Genomic DNA, 17,478 nt, shown 5'->3' with positions numbered 1-17,478 from the left:
TCAGGTGGTGGAAAAGGGCGTGTTTTATTGATTTTTTTTTTTTTTTCAGATAGAGCCAAATTCTAATACACTACTCCCAGCAGCTATGAGCTGTGGTCCTCTCATCTGTCCAGCCTGCTCTGTGGGTTGGTGAAATAATTCATTGAGATAAGGTGGGGTGGGGGGGGGATGGAATGGAAGCAAGCACCTAGAATTATCTTTACATTTTTTAGTCAATGACCCTGTGCTTACTGCTGGCTGTGAGGGCCTCAGCATTAAGGGGTCACTGGGAACACAGAGTTGGCCACTTGCCTCTTGGGCATATGTTAGTGCTGGAAAAGTGCTCTGAAGGCAGAAAAGGAGATTCACTAGGTAAACAATGTGCACCTTAAAGGGAGAGCGACTTGCAAAGAGTTCCTCCAGAGCTTTTTGTCCTAACTCCTACCTAGCTGAGGGAGAGCCTCCTGACTTTGCAGGGGATGCCTCAGAGGCCTTGGCCCTCAGGCAAAGAGGGAAGCCTTCTTTCCTTCCTAAAAAGGAAGTCCCTTTTTAGAAGGGACTTGAATGACAGCAACAACTCCACAAACAAAAGGAAAAACAGAAACCCACCTGAACAGAGCAGCTGGTCCAAAGAAGGTTAGGGGGCCCAGGTTTCCATCACCCCATTGGCATGTCCTCAAGGCCTGTTTGCTTTCTCTGACATCCTGTGGGCGGGGCTGGTTACAGCTGTGGGATCTCCGGAGTTGTGGTTGATTAGGCCTGAGTAAGCCATTCCATTCTTGACTGCGAGCTGCCCCAGGTACTCTACAGGCCTCCCTTTAGCCAGTCAGTAGGTGGGTATGGAGGTCACCATGCTGGGCTCTGGGCCAGGCCTTGGCAAGCTGCAACTGAACAGGGGATTCAGGAGACATCTTCCCAGTTCGGGCTGCAGTGCCCCCTTCAGATCCAGGCCAGCCTGAAAGCCTGCAAGGGTCTCTTGGCGGTCTCTCCCTGGGCAATTCTTCCTTCCTAAGGCTGCTGTATTCAAAACATTAAAATACCTAAATTTAACACAGTCATGCTTTTCACCCACACAAGGAAGTATGGAGAAGAATAATTATGCTTTACACAAGATTGCAAATATTCATTGGTCTTCACAGGGAGGTCTGGTTCTGGAATATCAGTTATAAAATTATCTGATGAGCGTACCTTGTATATACTGTGTATATATATATACATATATATATACACACACATAAATATATATGTATGTATACACACATATATACACACACACACCATATGTATATGTGTATACATGTAATTAAGGTATTGAATATATACCGAATGCATAATCTCATCTGGAGGCAGCAGCAATCATTGAATTTTGAGGCTCTTCAACAAAGTGAGACCTGAGCCAAATGGTCTTTGTGGCTGCCCCAGTGCTAAACCGTGTATCCAATGTCTCCTAGATGCTGGACACAGTGTTAGCCCTGTGACATATGACTGTGCTGTTCACACCAGGAACCAGCATTCCTGGGGGTAGAGCTAGATAACAGAAGGAACTGGAAGTTGCAAGACACAGAGGGCAACTTTCTGAAGCTGTGGGGGCATAGCAGACACTGTATCTGTTTGGCACATAGTGAGCCCTGCATAAATATTTGTTGCATGGTTACATGAAAGAAAGGAAGATCTGTGGGTCAATTCAATAATTAAGCTGGTAGGAATAAAATTAATACTAATAATAGCTGCCATTCATTTGGCCATTTGTTGTGCATGTATTATACTTGCATTATTTCATCAAATTCTCACAACAACCCTATGGTGGGGGGGAGGTAGAAGTGTTATTATCTGTATTTTACAGCAGAAAAAACTGCCTGGAAAGTTAAATGACTTGGCCAAGGCAAATAGGTAGCATATGACAGATCAAAAGCTATAACATTTTTATATTAAAATAAATATCGAGGGGTATCTGGGTGGCTCAGTCAGTTAACCATCTGACACTTAATCTCAACTCAAGTCTTAATCTCAGGGTGGTAAGTTCAAGCCCCCACAGAGGGGAAAAAAAAACAACAACATAGACTTTGTGGTAGAATCCAAATTTGTATGGATTTTTTTTTTCTTTTTACTATATGAGGACCTCAAAGAAACACTTAGCACCATGGTAAGGTGCTCTGGCCATGCCTCCCAGAAACCTAGGAACATATGCTTCATCTTTCTTCCTTATTTTAGAAAAACTTGACCTGCGCTGAAAATATCCCCCTGATGAAATTTACAACAATGGTCCAAATTACTATCATCACCAATTTTACTTGAGGCCACATTATTACCCCTACTTTACAGTGAGGCCCCTGAGTCTCCCAGAGCTGATGTGATCTGGTCACATAGATCTTCTCCCAGGGGGACGCAGTGTTACCTCACCTGCGTTCAGCTGACCATTGGTAGTAGCTTATTAGTTCTTCTGTCATCCACGGAGATAGCTTTTCTTCTCATTTGTCCTTCCCTAAGTTAGAACACAGATGGTTCCTCATCCCTCCTCGGGTAACAAAGCTGGGCTCGATGTCTCACTGTACATGCATTTTTAATGCTCCTCCCCACCTCCCTAGAGCACCACCAGGATAAGGAATCACACTGTCTGCTTGGGAGCGACAGAACTTGGCACTTCTCTGCGTGGAGGTGAGAGAGAGGCTGTCCGTCCTCTGATGGCTGGTGAGAGGAGGTGAACACCGCCGGGAAAGATGGTCTCCAGGGTTGGCCCCTCGTAGCAGCAGCAGCTCCAGCTCCCAGGCTGGGCCCAGGGAATGTGGCTGTAGGAGACCATGGACCGAGCCCACGGTGCCGCCCTGCAGCTGCGCCAGCTGCCGCCCACAAGCAGCGCCCACCCGCTCACCGAGCTTTCCTTCTCCTACAAGGCAAGAGTTTTTGTGGTTTTGAAATGTTGTGTTTTTCTAACCAGAAAGTAACACAGTACAGCACTGGCTAACAGATATGTCCAGGGTCTGTCTGCCTGTCATTGGCAGAAACAGGCAGCCGCCCCCCACCCCACAGGTAGGAGAACTTGTAATCCAGGGAAAAGAAATGCTCGTGGAAATACATAAAAATAGGGGGTTAGAGAAAGACATCAAAATGCAAAGGTAGAGAAACATTGTTAAAGGGATGCATTCCCACTTAGAAGATTCACTTACTCTATTACTTGGAGACAAGCTTTGTTCGTATTTCAGGATATTTCCTTCCTGTCTTTTTTTGGTGTTACACATTTGGGATCAGACTGTACAGAAAGTTTTGTGTCTCGTTTGTTTCACTTAAGCCCGTGTGTGGGCTATTACCCCATGTCATCGAGTAATAGTGATTTAACACATACTTTTTGAATGATTGCCCAATAGTCTGTTGAGTTGCCGTATCAAAATTTTCTGGACAGATTCCCTATTGCTGGCTGTTGAGGCTGTTTCTAATCTGGGGTGTTTCTAATCTGGCCGCTCCTTTGCTCTAAGCACTGGCCAGCCCTGGGAGAGGTGGTCTGGTGCTGGTGAGGGAGGCCACAAATGCCAGAGCATCACGCATGCAGAACCTAAGAATATACAGTTAAGACCACTGGTTCTGTGAAGAATGGATGCCAGACAAACAAATACAGTATCTAAGAAAACACTGAACACTCTACCAGATGAGACTTCTATTAAGTTTCCATAAAAATTACAAATTAATTCCATTATTACTCATGACAGAAATACCTTCATGCCAGAGCAGAGATAAATCAATCATGGTGACTTTACCAACAAGCTGAAAAACTGAGGTGGGAGGGGGCACCTGGGTTGCGTAAGTCCGTTAAGCTTCTGACTCTTGGTTTCTGCTTAGGTTCTGATCTCAGGGTTGTGAGATCAGCCCTGCCTTGGGCTCTGCACTCAGCGGAGTCTCCTTCACACTCTCTCCCTCTCCCTCTGCCCTTCCCCGCTGCACTCTCTCTCTCTAACAAATAAATATTTAAAAAGAAAAAAAAAATCGAGGTGGGAGACAGGCACATGGGCCAAGTTAGGAGCTAACTGAAGTTCCAGGGAGGATAAAGGGAAGAAGGCCTGGGTTCGCATCCCTACTCTGCTCCTTCCTGGCTGGGTGTCATTGGGCATACGGCTTAGCCCCTCAGAGCTTCTGTTATGGGTAGACTGATGGTAGGAATACCTCCCTCCATCCCTCATCCCTCCAATCATGTGGATCAGTGAAAAAGCACCTAGCCCATGCAGGAGGCAGGAGTGCCTGCCGTTACAAGGAGGAGGAGATGAAGATACCCGAAGCAGAGAAAGGTGTAGTTAATTCTGCCTGGAGAAGTTGTCTTCCTCCTCCTCCTCGATTTTTGTGATGGCTATTTTGGTTGCAAGGAATAAAAACCTATTTCAGAGGCGGTGGGGCAAAAGAGAAAACTATTCTAAGACTACAGTGTAGCTCCTGGAGCCAGAGGTAGGAAGGGCCGTGGAGGTTTGGAACAACTGGGGCGCTCACCCAACCCTGGAAAGAGGGAAGACCTGATTGGCCAGCGTGAGTCAGGTGGCCACCCTGGTCCAATCTGTGGTGGGCAGGGGGGTGGAGTCACACAGCTAACAGGTTTTATGGGGGTGGGTGGGGGTGTGTGTGTGTGTGTGTCTGTCTGTCTGTCTGTCTGTTTGTCTGTCTGTCTGTCTCTCCGTGGAGGGTGGTCATACCTGCTGGGCAGACTGACCCCAGATCGTCCGCTTTGGGGTCAAGGAAAACATTAGCAGGCCCATGTCCAACTCAGTCAGTGGCTTGAGTCAGGAGGAAGCCCTTGGCCTTGCGTGGCAGCCCTGCTCTCTGTCCTGGTTGTTGGAGCGGGGGGTGGGGAGGTCAGGAGGCGGGCACTTGTGAAAGAGAGACCAGGAGGCCAGCTGCCCAGGAGGCAGCATCGCCTGAGGTTCCTGGCTCTGGAGGCTTGGTCTCAGTCTGGAAGAGTCTCAGTTCCTTCCATTCAGCAAATAGGCATTTCAGTCTCAGTTCCTTCCATTCAGCAAATAGGCATTTCAGCTGAGCATCTGTTGTCCATGCCTGCCACGGGTGTGGGGAAGGGGGCTGTATAAATAATTGAGATATCTCTTCCCAGAACGGGTTTACGGTCTAGGAGGGAGGTGGGGGGAGCTAATTCTGTCAGTACCTTACCCTTCAGGACAGAATTTGATACAAAGGTAGAACATGGCCTTTAGAATCTGAGCTTGCTTGCTTCAAATCCCAGCTTTCTCGCTTTCTATCAGTATCGCTTGGGGGAAAGTCGTGCAGCTCTTCTGCAGGTCAGTTTTCAATCCATCCTACAGGGGTGCTTGTGAGGATGACCTGAATGTACAGATGAAGGAACCTGAAGCTGCCCCACCATCCCCCATAGAAATCCTACCTATCCTTCCAGCTCCAGCTCCAGTTTTGGCAGTTTTCCTGGGAGGAAAATATAGGTCCTCAATCATGCTTCCTTAGCCAATTCCAATTACTATAGTAATCGTCATGATCATAATGGCAGTGAACATTGGTTTTAGTGTTTACTATATGGCAGGGACTGTGCTGATCCCCACAGAGCCCCATAAGGTAGGTACTATTAAAGCCCCATTTCGCATATTAGGAAACTGGCACAGAGAGGTTAATTAACCTACCCAAGGCCACACAGTCAATAGGTAGTAAAGCTAGGATTCGAAATGAGTCTGTGCATTGCCAAGGCCCTGGCTTTTATCCACCACTCCCCGCTGCCCGCATTGTGCCAGCTACTCTGCAAGGCCCCTTCTCTTTCTGATGTCAGTTATTAAGTGTTGAAATGACAATTCTGTGGAAGCTAATGCCTCCCCTGCTGGAGAAGGTAAGCATCAGGGAGCTGGCCTGAAGCCAGGCAAAGGGTAGCAGGGCCTGGTTTAGCCAGACTAATGCATCTCTTGTATTTGAATGTGAGTAACCCTCAAAACAAGCCCAAACTGCAATTTATACTTAACTCTTATTAGTTTCAAGCCCAAGGGATTGTGGGAGGTCAGTTTAAATAGCAAGTGATGACCGGTCTTATCACCGTGATGTTTAAATAGAGGTTCTTGTTGGAAGATGGAAAGCAGGTGTTAGAATGGGAGATCTGAGCTGGTTTCACTCAGATACCACTGATCAAGCAAGGGTTCCTGCCTCTGTGACCTCTGTTCCTTTTCTGGAAACGGTTCTTTCCAAGAGTTACAGCCGATATAAAAGCAATTCTTGGAGCCAGAAGGGTCCTTAGAGCTGTTGCTAATAATAATGATAATATGAAGGAAAATTGTAAAAATAATAGTAACAAACTAGAATTGTGTCAGTATTTTTCATGTGCTGGGTGGTCTTTCAACCGTTCCTTATTTCATGTCACGTGACAATCCCGTGAGCGTTTACAGCTGCTCCATTTCTCAGAGGGGCAGCTGAGGCTCAGAGAGGTATGGTAATTCCTCTGAAGTCACACAGCAGTAAGTGGCAGCGGCAGGACCCCAGCCCAGAACTGCTGATCTTCCATGTCTACACAGGAAAGCGGAAGCAGAGAGAGAAGTGACTTGGGTTTTCCTGCCCGCTCTTGATAAAGCCAGCACCAGACGATTCTCACAACCTGCCCCGCTGTGGGAAACCCTTGTTTCAGTCTGGGACAGAGTCCCTGAGTCCTAGGTCAGATCCCTGCTCCAGGTTAGCCGTCCATGTACGTGCACTTGTTGGCACTTAAACCACTTCAGATAATTTCTGTTATCTCTCTGCAGAAGAGGAACACGGTGACTTGTCCAGTGGCAGAAGCCACCCAAGTACCTCCCCTCACTTCCCTCCCTGCCAGCAGACCCAGACACCCCCATTTTACAGTTTTCAAGCTCTGAGCTCCAGAGGAAGAGTTTCACGTCAGGAGCCTTGCACACCCCAACTCTTTCGCCAGACACTTGAGGGCCGCTAATAGGTATATGTTCAAAGTGTGTAACCCCTGGGCCCGTGGCATCGCCTTTGCTTGACTTTAAATGCTCATAGAATGGAACCAAGCGCCGCTTCACAAGGGCTTGGGGCATAATTAACGTTGCCGAAGCCCTTTGAAATGCCTGGATGAAAGGACACTTAATTATACTGCGCTGTTACTAATGATGTCTGTCCGCGGTCCCTTATTAGGCACGGAGATGAACATGCTTGTGGAAACGACCTTTAAAGGAAACCTCAGCTGCCCATGTCACTAGTGGGAATGTAGCACTTAGGAGGCAGGGATTATTTATTTATTTTTCCCCTAATTCACTTTACCACCTTTGAAGCACACCTGAGAGAAGACAGTGGGAGATGGTCTAGAGGAGTAATTACCATCTGGAGACTAGAAACCCGGCCTCAAGCCACAGAAATCCTCCCACAAGTTCTTGTACGTCTCCGGGCCTTCCTTTGTTCATGTGTGAAGTCCTTCTGACCTGCGTGCAGAAATTAGGATTCATAACAGACCCCACCTCAGTGGTTGGACGTGGCCCAAAGGCAAGGCATGGAAAGGGCTTTGCACCACACCAAATGTGTATAGATAAAAATACTCCAGCAACACCAGGCTTTGTTATCACAGTAACCTTTTAGCCTTGTTTTTCTGCTGCTCAGATGGGTTATCCTTGTGAGCTTTACAATTTTTTATTTCTAGGTTTCAGCCCTCCCCACCCTCCTCCCCGAAACAGTATTGACTTGGGTCAATACCGGCAGTGGCCAGTTTCCCTTCTCGATCTCTTGACCTCCGCCCTCCACGTCGTTAACAACACACTCTCAGCCTTGTGGATTTCATCCACATCTTGGCAGAGGACTGCTTGGTCTCTTAGGGTAAAAGTAAAAAAGCGGCTGCCAGTTCATAGGTCGAACGAACCATATGAAACTACCATTTTCATAGGTCGCAACGGCTGAACAGGGGCAGTTTCATACGGGTCACTATAATTGTAAGTTCCTGAGCTTCGTGCTTTCCCTGGATGACCTCAGGAAGGCCACGTGCGAGCTCTGAGCGAGGGGCACTGTCGTGCCAGCAGGCGGAGGAGGTGAATCCCATCTCCCAGTCTGCCCACCTTGGAAGCTGTCTGTAGCTGTGTGACCCCCAGTGTCCTCTGAACAGTGCTGGCTCTGGGCTCAGCTTTCTGCCCAAGGCCTGGAGCCTGTTTCCTGCTCCTCTTCGTACCCTGTAAAGGAAATAAGGCAGCTGTGAGGTGTTGTTGGAGCCAGAACCAGAGTCCTTTTGTCTCCTACCTGCCCAAGGCAGTTCCTGTAACATCACTGCCAGTTAACTCTTTCAACTCTCTATCATCACTGTAGGTAAACTGAGTCTCTGTGCCGAGCGCCCACTGGCCCCCAGAATCGTGGCCTCCATGAGGCTGAGGTCCTTGCTCTGTAGCCTTAATGAGCCACCCTTAGTGAAGGGCTTCCTCTGGGGTCTTCAGACTTGACCCTCTAAAGTATTGTATTGCCTCACTCATGTATTGCCTCACTCATTTCTTTGGTTGACATCTAAGACTTAAAACATGTGCTACAAGTTTATATTTGCAAGGTATGTCATTTCTGGCACATTTTCATACTAGAGTTTTTTTTTTATAGCCCCTGGAATATAAAGTCCACTTGATACCTACCAGCAGCCTTCTGGAAAAGCTCTTCTTTAGCAGTTGGAAATTTTGCATTATTTCTTTTTCTCCTTAATTTTGTATTTCCTTTACGTTTCCCCCACAGAATTTTGTCCCCAAACAGTGTCTATCTTTTAACACTTCAACATTGTATGGATACTTACCATACTTCTCTACAATGAAGAATGGAAAAGGGACGCCTGGGTGGCTCAGTCAGTTAAGCGTCTGCCTTCAGCTCAGGTCATGATCGCAGGGTCCTGGGATCGAGCCCCGCATCAGGCTCTCCGCTCAGCAGGGAACCTGCTTCTCCCTCTCCCTTTGCCTGCCGCTCCCCCTGCTTGTGCTCGCTCACTCTCTCTCTGATAAATAAATAAAATATTTTGAAAAAAAGAAAGTGGAAAAATGCAATCAAATTTCACTTTTTAGTATTTTCTTTGATGTAGGGTTTGTGAAGTAACAAAAATTCCTCGAAGTAATTTTGATGCTCTAACTGGCTTTACTAACTGATACATGAATCAGGCAGCATCCCATCTAGCAAGTTGTGGGGCGGGGCGGGGGGGCTCCAAAGGGTGACAGAAAGAGAAGAGGCCTTTTTTTTCTTTTTTAAAAGATTTATTGATTTGAGAGACAGAAAGAGCTCATATGTGTACGGCGGTGTGGGGGGAGCAGAGGCAGAGAAAGCAACTCAAGCAGACTCCCCACTGAGTGCAGAGCCTGGCATTGACCCTGAGATCATGACCTGAGCCAAAATCAAGAGTTGGACCCTTAACTGACTGAGCCACCCAGGTGCCCCAAGTTTTTAAAGGCAAGACAAAGTTATAAACAGAAAAAAGAATTATTTCAGGTGAAGTGACCTTCCTTTGGGGACAAACGGGATAGAGAGGGCCCATGTGACAGATTACCTTACTGGTGCTGATCAGAAGATTCCTGACTGACCAGTTAAGTTTACCTTTCTGGAGGGGTGCCTAGGTGACTCAGTGGGTTAAAGCCTCTGCCTTCGGCTCAGGTCATGATCCCAGGGTCCTGGGATAGAGCCCCGCATCGGGCTCTCTGCTCAGCGGGGAGCCTGCTCCGCGCCCCCCACCCCCCGCCACCCTCTGCCTGCCTCTCTGCCCACTTGTGATCTCTGTCTGTCAAATAAATAAATAAATAAATCTTTAAAAAAAAAAAAAAAAATTAGCTTTCCGGAGGAGGTTAGAACTTCAGTTAGGTAAGGTATGAAGCCCCAGTTTGGTGATTTGGCATAAGTGATGCCATTTTGGGCCTCAGGCTTTCTTTTTCACAGTTTCAGCAGTACTGACTCAATCCAGAAGCTCTAAAAGCAATTGGTGAATGTCATATAAAGTTTCATGATAATTGTTAAGCATAAAATAACATTGTATTAGGAATGAATATCTGAAAGGGACTTTTTCTCCCTAATAGTCAAGACGAATATTATTGGTTGCTAGAATGGGACAGATTTTAGCATCAGTCCTGTTGTACATTTTGGGTTTTATAGCTAGAAGTCCTGAGAACCCATTCATGTAAGTACCTGGGATGGAAGAATATTATTATAGTGCTCATCCCTAAATTCTTTCAACTCCTTCCGGGTTATATGCTAAAAATCACATAGTGACAGGGGTGTCTGGGTGGCTTAGTCAGTTAAGCTTCTAACTCTTGATCTCAGCTCAGGTCTTGATCTCAGGGTCATGAGCTTAAGCCCCATATTGGGCTCTGTGCTTGGTGTGGAACCTACTTAAAATAAAAAACCCACATAGTGTTAAATTATTTTTATTGACTTTCAGCTAACAATATGAAGAGAGCCCCCTTTATTTTTCTTCAAAACAAAGTACTGTATACAGTTAATTTATTGTTTTAACAGTTTCATTTATTTATTTGACACAGAGAGAGAGTACAAGTAGGCAGAGTAGCAGGGAGAAGGAGAAGCAGGCTCCCCGCTGAACAGGGAGCCTGATGCAGAATTTGATCCCAGGACCCTGGGAGGATCATGACCTGAGCAAAGGCACACAACCAACTGAGCCACCCAGGTGCCCCTGTATACAGTTAATTTACAACAGGATTTGTTTTGCTTTCACAGTGTAGGTTCCCTTCCCCTCTAGATTCTTTGGCTGGCCTCATAATTAAACTGACATAAGACAGATTCACAGGAGAAAAATTTAATTTCATACATATGGGAGCCTCAAAGATATGATGCTCAAAGAAGTAACCAAAGCAGGCAGCTTTTATACCTTTTAGACAAAGAAACTATAAATTTGTGAAGAATTGACAAGACAAAGGGGTTGGGCTTGGGGTAGTAAATTAATGAGGTGGTAACTAGATTTGTTTATATAGCCTTCTTGGCCCTAAATTTCCTATCTCTGGTGATAAGGATGTGTCTCTTCCTCCTGGTACATATTGGGAAAGGACCTTTCACATGGAAGATTTATTTCCTTCTTTCAGGGGGATAAAAGGGGTCTCAGAGTACCCTTCTTGTACTGGCTGTTTCTTAAGTAACTTTAATTCAAAATAATCAGTATGCCAAAAGTGACATATGGGGGGGGGTATGTTCTCAACAATTTCTGTGAAGTTTACCAAAAAGGCACTATCAGTTATGCTGATAAATTTTCACTTAGAGCCATGTTGGCTTAACCTATCTAGAAAAGATCAGGGAAATTGACATCTTGTTAATTTTACTACACCATTGCCTATACTGTATTGCAATACATATGTTTTATTTTTAAAAAATTTTAAGTAAGGTCCACGCCCAACATAGAGCTTGAACTCATGACCCTGAGATCAAGAATCACATGGTCCACTGACTGAGCCAGCCAAGTGTCTCAATACATATATTTTAATTATATACTATGTTAAAAACAAATATTATAGTATTTGTACATACAAATGTAATTATAAATGCTTTATCACATGCTTCAGTATAGTAATTATAATCCTCAGCACAATCACTAAGAAAATAACTCAAAAATAAATAATAAAGGAAATGATAAGGCAATTAAAATGGTGTACTAGAGGGGCACCTGACTGGCTCAGTTGGTTGAGTGTCTGACTCTTGTTTTCAGTAGGTCATGATCTCATGCATCCAGAGATCAAGCCCTGTATTGGGCTCTGTGCTCAGCAGGGAGTCTGCTTGAACATCCTCTCCCTCTGCCCCTCCCTGCTCACATGTGTGCTCTCGCTCTGTCTCGCAAATAAATAAATAAAATATTTTTTTTTAATGGTACACTAGAAAATTTGTCTATTTGACATAAAAGGCAGTAATGGAGAAACTGAGGAACAAAAAGAGACATGACATGTAGAAAATCAAACAGTAGAAATCCTTCCTTATCAGTAAGTGCATTAAATATAAATGACTTAAACTCTCTAATTAAAAGGGAGAGATTGACAGAATGGATTTTTTAAGAGACATAGTCCAAGTATACGCTATTAACAATGCTCACTTTAGACTCAAAGACAAAAATGATGGGGATGCCTGGGTGGCCCACTTGGGTTGATCTCAGCTTAGGTCTTGATCTCAGGGTCATGAATTCAAGTCCCAAGTCGGAGCCCACTTAAAAAAAAATGAAGCCAAAAATGAGGTTGAAAGTAAAAAAGATGGGAAAAGATATTCCATGAAAACAGTAACCAAAAGAGAACTGGATTGGTTATATTAGCATCAGACAAAATAGACTTTACAATGAAACTTGTTTTGAGTGACAAAGAAGGATATTATATAATGGTCAATCAACAAGAATATATAACAATAATAAAATATATATATGCCAAAATACATGAAGCAAAAATTGCAGAATGGAAAGAAGAAACAGGCAGTTCAGCAGTTACCCCACTAGCAGAATGCTGGCAAGGAGACAGAAGACTCGAACAACATTACGAACCAGTTAAACCCCACCATCATCTGTAGAACATCTCATCCAACTGTAGCAGAACACCCATTCTTCTCAATGGCATATGGAACATTCTTTGGGGTAGAACATATGTTTGGCTACAGAATAAATGTCAATAAATTTAGAAGATTGAAATCATACAAAGTGTGTTCTCTGATCACAGTGGAGTAAAATAAGAAATCAATAACAAAAGTATATTCCTAACAATAAAGCGGGAAGTTCACAAATATGTGAAATTTATTTTTTTTTAATATTTTATTTAATTGAAAGAGAGAGCAGAACTAGAGAGAGAGAGTGAGCACAAGCTGGGGGGAGGGACAGAGGGAGAGGGAGAGGGAGATGGAGGCTCTATGCCGAGCAGGGAAGCCCAGTGCGGGCTCGATCCCAGGACTCTGAGATCATGACCTGAGCCGAAAACAGACACTTGACTGCCTTTTACAGTAAGGCAGTAAACTCAGGCACCCCACAAATTATGTGAAAACAGACACTTGACTGCCTTTTACAGTAAGGCAGTAAACTCAGGCACCCCACAAATTATGTGAAATTTAAACAACATGCTCCTAAATAACCAGGGGGTTAGTGAAGACATCATAGGGGTATTTAGAAAATACCTAGAGACGATCTCATCCGAATATTCAGGTGGAGATGCAAGGAACTGCAAGTAGCCAAAGCAGTCATGGAAAAAGAACAAAGTTGGAGGATTTCAACTTCTTGATTTCAAAACTTACTGCAGAGCTACAGCAGTCAAAACAATGTGGTACTGACCTAAGGACAGACCTACAAATCAATGCAGAGTCTGAATATAAACCAACACATCTATGGTCAGTTGATTTTCTACAAGGATGCAAAGACCACTCAGTGGGGAAAGAACAGTCTTTTCAACAAACGCTGCAGGGACAGCTGGACATCCAAATGTGAAAGAAGGAAGTCGGGTTCTTTCCTCACGTCATGTATGAAAATAACTCAAAATAGATCAAATACCTAAATGTAAGAGCTAAAACTATAAAATTCTTGGAATCATAGGTATAGGCACACCTTGGAGACTTTGCAAGTTTGGTTCTAGACCACCACAACAAAGCAAATATCACAGTAAAGTGAGTCAAATGAATTTTTTGGTCTCCTAGTGCACATAAAATTATGTGTATACTATACTGTAGTCTGTTATGTATGCAGTAGCATTATGTCTAAAAAAACAATGTACATACCTTAATTTAAAAATACTTTTAGGGGCACCTGGATGGCCATCCGTTAAGTGGCTGACTTTTGGTTTCATCTCAGGTCATGATCTCAGGGTCCCAGGATCAAGGCTGGCATTGGGCTCCACACTCAGCTGGGAATCTGCTTGAGATTCTCTCCCTCTCGCTCTGCCCCTCCCCACTGCTTGTGCCCATGGTCTCTCTCTTTCTCTCTAAAATAAATAAATCTTGGGGCACCTGGGTGGCTCAGTGGGTTAAACCTCTGCCTTCAGCTCAGGTCATGATCTCAGGGTTCTGGGATCAATCCCCACATTGGGCTCTCTGCTCTGTGGGGAGCCTGCTCCCCCGCCTCCCTCTGCCTGCCTCTCTGCCTACTTGTGATTTCTCTCTCTGTCAAATAAATAAATAAAATCTTAAAAATAAATAAATAAATCTTTAAAAATAAATAAATAAAAATACAAATACTTTATTGCTTAAAAATGCTAGTCACTATATGAGCTTCGGCAAGTCACAGTCTTTTTGCTGGTGGAGGGTCTTGCCTCCATGTTGATGGCTGCCAACTGATCAGGATGTTGGGTGCTGAAGGTTGAAGTGGCCAGGGCAATTTCTTAAAACAAGACAGCAGTGAAGTTTGCTGTATTGATTGACTCTTCCTTGCATGAAGGATTTCTTTGTAGCATGTGATGCCGTTTGAAAGCCTTTTACCCACAGTAGAACTTCTGTCAAAATCATAGTCAATCCTCTCAAACCCTGCTGCTGCCTTATTAACCAAGTTTATGTAATATTCCAAGTCATTTGCTTCATTTCAACAATCTTCAAGACATCTTCACCTGGAGTAGATTCCATCCGCCACTTTCTTTGCTCATCCATAAGAAGCACCTCTTCGGGGCACCTGGGTGGCTCAGTGGGTTGAGTGGCCAACTCTTGATTTCAGCTCAGGTCATGATCTCAGGGTTGTGGGATCAAGTCCCACTTTGGGCTCTGCACTCATCATGGGGTCTGCTTGAGATTCTCTCACTGCTTCTCCCTCTGCCTCTCCCCCTGCTCACATTCATGATCTCACTCTCTCTCAGATAAATAAAATCTTTTAAAAACTAAAGAACACCTTCTCATCTGTTCAAGTTTTCTCATGAGATTGCAGCCATTCAGTCCTATCTTCAGGCTCTACATCTCGTTCTAGCTCTCCTACTGTTCCCACCACATCTGCACCTACTTCCCCCACTGAAGTCTTGAATGCTCACAGACATCCATGAGGGTGGGAATCAGCTTTTTCTAAACTCCTGTGAATATTGGTATTTTGACCTCTTTCCATGAATCATGAAAGTTCTTAATGCCATCTAGAATGGTGAATCCTTTCCTGAAGGTTTTCGGTTTACTTTGCCCAGAGCCATCAGAGAAATCACTCTCTGTGACAGCTATAGCCTTAAGAAATGTATTTTTTAAAAGATTTTATTTCTTTATTTTAGAGAGAGTGGGGGGAGCCCATGTGGGCTCCATCTTACAACTCCGAGATGATGACCTGTGCTGAAATGAGTCAGTTGCCCAACCAACTGAGCCACCCAGGCACCCCCCAAAAGGTATTTCTTAAATAGTAAGACTTGAAAGTTGAAATTACTCCTTGATCCATGGGCTGTGGACTGGATGAGGTATTAGCAGGCATGAAAACAACATTAATCTTGATGTACATCTTCATCAGAGCGCTTGGGTGACCAAGTGCATTGTTGGTGAGCAGTAAAGTCTTGGAAGAAGCCTTTTTTTCTGAGCAGTAAGTCCCAACAGTGGGCCTAAAATATTTGATAAACCATGTTGTCAACAGATGTGCTCTCATCCAGGTTCTGTTGCTCTCTTTATAGAGCATGGGCTGAATAGATTTAGCGGAAGTCTTAAGGGCCCTAGGATTTTTGGAATGGCAAATGAACATTGGCTTTAGCTTAAAGTCACCAGCTGCATTAGCTCTTAACAAGACAGTCAGCCTGTGTTTTTCTCAGGGTGGGGCCTGAACCCACAACCCTGAGATCAAGACTGAGATCAAGACTTAGATGCTTGGGGCGCCTGGGTGGCTCAGTGGGTTAAGCTGCTGCCTTCGGCTCAGGTCATGATCTCAGGGTCCTGGGATCGAGCCCCACATCGGGCTCTCTGCTCAGCAGGGAGCCTGCTTCCCTCTCTCTCTCTCTGCCTGCCTCTCTGCCTACTTGTGATCCCTCTCTGTCAAATAAATAAATAAAATCTTTAAAAAAAAAAAAAAGACTTAGATGCTTAATCAGCTGAGCCACCCAGGTGCCCCATCCTTTGAAGCTTCTAAACCAGGCATCGACTTCTCTCCAGCTATGAACTTCTAGATGGCACCTTCCAATAGAAGGCAGTTTGGTCTACACTGAAAATCTGTTGTTTAGGGTAGCCACCTTCATCAATTCTCTGAGCTAGATTTTCTGGAGAACTTATGCAGCTTCTCCATCAGCACCTGCTGCTTCCCCTTGCCCTTTTACTTTATGGAGATGGCTTCTCTCCTTAAACCTCATGAACCAACTTCTGCTGGCTTCAGACTTTCCTTCTGCAGCTTCTTCCCCTCACTCAGACTTCATAGAATTGAAGAGTATGAGGGTCTTGCTGTGGATTAGGCTCTGGCTTAAGAAATGCGGTGGCTACTTTGATCTTCTATCCAGAGCACTCATACTTTCTCCATATCAGCAATAAGGCTGTTTTGCTTTCTTATCATTCATGTGTCCACTGGAGTAGCACTTTTAATTTCCTTCAAGAACTTCTGCTTTGCATTCACAACTTGGCTAACTATTTGGAACAGGAAGTGTAGCTTTCAGTCCATCTAGCTTTTGCACAAGCCTTCCTCACTGAGCTTAATCATGTCTAGCTTTTGTTTTTTAATTAAAAAAAAATTTTTTTAAGTAATCGCTACACCCAACGTGGGGCTCGAACCTACAGCCCTGAGATCAAGAGTTGCATGCTCTGCCAACTAAGCCAGCCAGGTGCCCCAATCATTTCTAGCTTTTGATTTAAAGTGAGAGACATTTGGTTCTTCCTTTCACTTGAACACTTAGAGGCACTGTAGACTTATTTACTGGCCTAATTTCCCGATTGTATCTTGGGACATGGGGGGCCCCAGGACAGGGAGAGAGATAGGCAATGGCTTATTGGTGGAGCAGCCAGAACACACAAAGCGTTTGTGTCAATAAAGACCTTTATTGATTAAGGTCATTGTCTTATATGGGCATGGTTCATGGCACACCAGAAGAATTACAGTCATAACATCAAAGATCAGTGATCACAGATTACCATAAGAAATACAGTGATAGTGAAAATGCTTGAAATATTGCAAGAATTAAAAATATGACACAGAGACACAAAGTGAGCAAATGCTGTTGGGAAAATGGTGCTGATGGATTTGCTTGAAGGAAGATTTTTTTTTTTTAAGATTTTATTTATTTATTTGTCAGAGAGAGAGCACAAGCAGGCAGAGTGGCAGGCAGAGGCAGAGAGAGAAGCAGGCTCCCCACTGAGCAAGGAGCCTGATGCGGGACTCAATCCCAGGACCCTGGGATCATGACCTGAGCCGAAGGCAGCAGTTTAACCCACTGAGCCACCCAGGCATCCCTGCTTGAAGGAAGATTAACACAAACCTTCAATTTATAAAACACACAAAATCTGCAATGTGCACTAAGGGAAAGCACAATGAAACAAGATATGCCTGTATAAATCTCTGTGAACTTGGATTACATTTTTCTCTTCTCTCTTTTTTTTTTTTAGAAAAAAAAAAAAAAAAAACTGTCCTGTGGCACCAAAAGCATAGCAACAAAAGAAAAAATAAACTTCATCAAAATTAAAACTGCTGTATATCAAAGTAGTTTATCA

The 17,478-nt window shown here is 44.4% G+C and overlaps 1 protein-coding gene across 1 annotated transcript in view; it reads left to right on the top strand.

The window, feature by feature from the left end:
* NIPAL3 (NIPA like domain containing 3) overlaps positions 1–17,478 on the top strand; it is a 52,426-nt gene that overhangs the window by 620 nt on the left and 34,328 nt on the right. The window contains exon 2 of the mRNA XM_080801251.1: positions 2,565–2,870. Within this exon, the coding sequence (XP_080657377.1) occupies positions 2,778–2,870 (93 nt within the window). The 5' untranslated portion in view covers positions 2,565–2,777. The remainder of the gene's footprint in view (positions 1–2,564; positions 2,871–17,478) is intronic.

The sequence above is a fragment of the Martes martes genome (assembly GCF_963455335.1).
Source record: "Martes martes genome assembly, chromosome: 4".
Taxonomy (NCBI): Eukaryota; Metazoa; Chordata; class Mammalia; order Carnivora; family Mustelidae; genus Martes; species Martes martes.
This window is presented reverse-complemented; position numbering and strand designations above follow the sequence as displayed.